The following is a 4,263-nucleotide window of genomic DNA, read 5'->3' on the forward strand; positions in this document are numbered from 1 at the left end:
ACACATTATTAAATAATGTCGTATTAAATTTTATTATTATTATTATTATCATTTTAGTTTAATTAGTATTTTATTTTATTAAAAAAAAAAAACAAGAGATTGAAAATACGCGCGTTATACGTAGGTTTATAAAAAAAAAAAATGCTGACAAAAAATTTAGGGCAATAATAATAATAATGATAATAAGAGTGGTACAACCACATTCCAAGCCCGGTTACGACAGTAGGTCCATGCATGGTTCTGTACGACCAACAAATCCACACTGACAGAACTGTGCCAGCCATCAAACCGGATATCATCCTTAGGCATAATACGGAAAAATGGTGTAAGCTAATTGAGATATTCGTGCCGGCAGAAAAAAACACACCAGACAGCCAAAGAAGCGAGCAAAGGGCTGAAATAGCCAGGATGGGGGGAACGAAAACAGAAACTATTCCGGTTATCGTGGAAGCAGCACTGGGAGCCATGCCACATTCAATAAAAGGAAATTTAAAAAAGATTTTTCAAGAACTTAGAGAGGAAACCATCCAGGAAATCGCACTATGTGGGACGGCCCACATTCTTCGAAAAATACTCTATAAATAGCACTAACGAAATTCGAGCATTTATCCCAAAGGAATCGTCGGGTAGAAACCTGAAATAAATGCTTAAAAACATTCCGACAAATAAAAATCTTGTCTTGCTTAAAAGTGATAATAATAATAATAAAATTTAATGTATAATTATTATTTTTATTTAACGTTTGTTTTTGTACAAGAAATAAGAGGAACATATAACAAATAGGACTGGAGATTATTTAAATGCCTTATAAAAAAAAAAAAAAAAACAAAATGGCACCCGGAGAAAAGCCAATTTAATTATGTAATTAGTCGACTTTTTCCCATGGTTTAAACGATTTTTCCTCGTCGTGGCGTTGATGATGGTGGTGGTGTTTGGTCATTTGATGATTCTTCTCTATTTTCTCTTTTTATTTTTAAATTATTATTATTATTATTATTATTACTGTTACCGTCTTCGTTATTCGTCATAGATACCGTTTGCGTTTCGTATGAAGATCGGTCTTGATCGTGTGATATTTGACTTTCTTCTGCCACTTGTTCTTCGTTTTGTTCCGAGTCGACATCCGAATTTCTTTTTATTCCGTAAGGAAAATAATTTTCAGGTTTTCCTACACCGGAAATCCGTTTTCCCGATCCTTCGTACGAAGAAAGTTGATTTGTTGATTTTTGTTGTCCTGAAATTTGGTAATTGTAATAAGGTTTGATGTAGAATCCAGCACGGTGAGATTGTGCGAAATCAAATTGTTTTCCACTTCCAAACGTGTTTTGACTTCCGGTTTCGAGAGTTTGACTTCCAGTTTGATGTCCAAAATTTTTAAACAAATCTCGATTTGGAATTTTCTTTTCGAAATTTACCATATTAGAAAATTGTTGAGTAGATGTTGCGTGTGCCGGATACGGTACTTTAACTTCCTTCTCCACCGGAACCGGATATGGTACTTTTTTTATAATCGGTACGGGTACTTTAACTTCTTTTTCTATATGAACCGGATAAGGAACGTGTTTTTCAACCGGAACATGAACCGGAACTTTCGTTTCGACTTTAACCGGATAATGAACGGGAATTTGTTTTTCGACGGGAACGAGATAAGGTACGGGTTTAATTACCGGATAAGGAACCTCGACTTTTTTTTCTACGTGAACCGGATATAAAACGGGAAAGGGTACTTTTTTTTCTATATGAACTGGATAAGGAACATTTTTAATGACGGGATACCGAATTTCTTTTTCAACTTTATAAGGTACCGGAATTTTTTTCTCTACTTGAACCGGATAAAAAACATTTTTTTCAACCGGATAATGAACGGGTACTTTTTTCTCAACGGGTACGGGTTCTAAAATTTTTTTCTCAACGGGCAATGCTAAATTCTCTACGACAGGATGTGGTACGGGTTTTTCAATAACGATCGGTATCGTTTGTTCAACAGGTACCGGATATAAAATTTTATTAACGATCGGATAATGTACGTAATTGATTACGGGATACAAAACGGGTACGTCTTTCGAATAATTTACAACGTTTACGTCATCTTTTCCATCGTTATCACCGTTTTGATAAGGATTATAACTTTCTACTTGATAACCACCATTCCACCCTGGACAAAACAAAACAAAAATTACCAACTTACGCTACCCAAAAAAAAAAATTACAAATCGTAAACGTACCGTGATTATAATTATAATCCAAACTTCTTTTAACTTTACCGGTATCCTTCACCTCATCTAAACCTTCTGCTCCTACCACCAATACCAGAAAAAATACCAAACAAACCGATAAAAAAGGCTGAAAAAAAATTACCAACTTTAAAAAAAAAAAAATTTTTAAGTAATAAATAAAAAATTAAATTTTTTTTTCCATTACCGTTCCCGACATTTTGAATAAAAAATAAAATTATTATTACTCTAGTCTTATTGTTTTCTAAACGATAAAAAAAATTAAACTGATTTTAATACAATAAATTCACGGGTACTTATAGTCGAGAAAATGCTTCACTTAATACGGTACTGTTACCAAGAAAAAAATGAAAACGAACATTTAATTAATATTTATTGATGAGTAAAAAAAAAAGTAAAAAAAAAAAGTAAAAAATGATTAAACCATTCATTTCAACGCTTTCATTCATTAAAAACAACAACAACTTAAATCATTTATTATTATTATTATTATTACTTAAAATTAATAATTTGTTACCGTCACATTAATTAATTAATTACCTTTTCTTCTTTTAATTTAAAAAATTAATTATTATTAATATTATTTAATTATCCTGTTGTCAATTAACAATTACGCGACAGGAAAAATATTTTCGTTGTTTGCGAAAAAATCTAATTTTATTCATATCCGGTTTATTTTAACCATTTCCGGTTGAAATTTCATTTTTTCTAACCGTATTTGTTACATACATAGGAGAACTCGTGATAATAATAATAATAATAATAATTTATTAAATAAATCGTATGACGTACCCTCGACGAATCCAATACAACAAAGAAAAAAAAAAAAGAAACAATGACGTCACAACGTTTGACATTTCTTTTTTTTGTCTTACGCTTTACCCGTTCGTAACTTATGTGAATAATAATAATAATAATAATAACAATAATAATAATAATAATAACAATAATAATAATAATAATAACAATAATAATAATAATAATAACAATAATAATAATAATAATAAAAGAAAAACACGCTCCAGTTGTAGGCTTTAATTAAAGTTTAAATTTTTTTTTTTTTACTCTATGGATAACATTATCTGTCTAATTTAATTTTAATAAACTTTTTTTTCCCTTTTTTTTGTATTGTAAAAAAAAAAGCAGAAGAAAAAAAGAAGCAGAAGAAAAGAAAAAAAAAAGAAAACAATTTCAAGGAATAATGATTTTTAATTTAACTTTTAACTCCGTTTCGTATGTTTTTCTTCCCTTCTCCCTCCCTCTCTTTTCCTCCTCCTTCCCTCTTCCCACCCCTTCCTCCTTTTCCTTTGACTTTCTTTTATAAGTCAAAAGAAGAAAAAAAAAGGGAAGATTGAGAAAAACGAGTAAGAAACTTAAAAAAAAGAAAATAATGATAATAATAAAAAGAAAAAAACAGTACAGTATACTATATATATATATACTATTTCTAAAATTCTCTTACCAACGTTGAAAAAAAAACAGATTTCCCATGTAAGAAAAGTTAATTTCTCCAGGGGAATGGAGAATAAAAAAAAGGAGAAAAAAAGGAAGAAAAAAGAAAGAAATAGAAAAAAAAAAGAAAATTCCATGAAAAATTAAGTCCGACAGAAAAATCATCCGTACATTTATTTTTCTTTTAAAAAAAAAAGGGGGGGAAGGCAGGCATTAAATCAACAGGAAGCCAATTGTCGGAAATTTTTCGGGGGGAGTAAAGGAGGGAGGAGGAATAAAAAGAAGTAGCGGGAGAGGGGCCGTATCATTGCTGACGTGGGCTTTAAACTAAAAAAAAAAAAAAAAATTGAAAACTGGTAAAAGATGAAAATTAAATTTTAAATATTGTATTAGATGAACGCAAGGAATAAAATGGGGGGCAGGCAGACGCAGGTAGGCGCTCGGGGGGAGGGTGTGGTGTTTGGAAGGCGGGGGGGTGGGTAAGAAAGGAGGGATAAAAAAAAACTGACAGGTGAAATATTTTATACCTTTTACCTCACTCAACTCAAAACACATGATTTTTTTTTTCCTTAACATT

The 4,263-nt window shown here is 30.8% G+C and overlaps 1 protein-coding gene across 1 annotated transcript; it reads right to left on the reverse strand.

Moving 5' to 3' along the window:
• Positions 1-865: 865 nt before the first annotated feature.
• Positions 866-2,433, reverse strand: Phum_PHUM108750 (Repetitive proline-rich cell wall protein precursor, putative; the record flags this gene model as incomplete). Its single annotated transcript, XM_002424060.1, has 4 exons — positions 866-961; positions 1,035-2,155; positions 2,226-2,343; positions 2,422-2,433. The coding sequence occupies 4 exons, from the start codon at positions 2,431-2,433 to the stop codon at positions 866-868; spliced, it is 1,347 nt and encodes a 448-aa protein (XP_002424105.1).
• Positions 2,434-4,263: the final 1,830 nt, after the last annotated feature.

This window comes from Pediculus humanus, genomic scaffold (assembly GCF_000006295.1).
Source record: "Pediculus humanus corporis 1103172107457 genomic scaffold, whole genome shotgun sequence".
Classification (NCBI taxonomy): Eukaryota; Metazoa; Arthropoda; class Insecta; order Psocodea; family Pediculidae; genus Pediculus; species Pediculus humanus.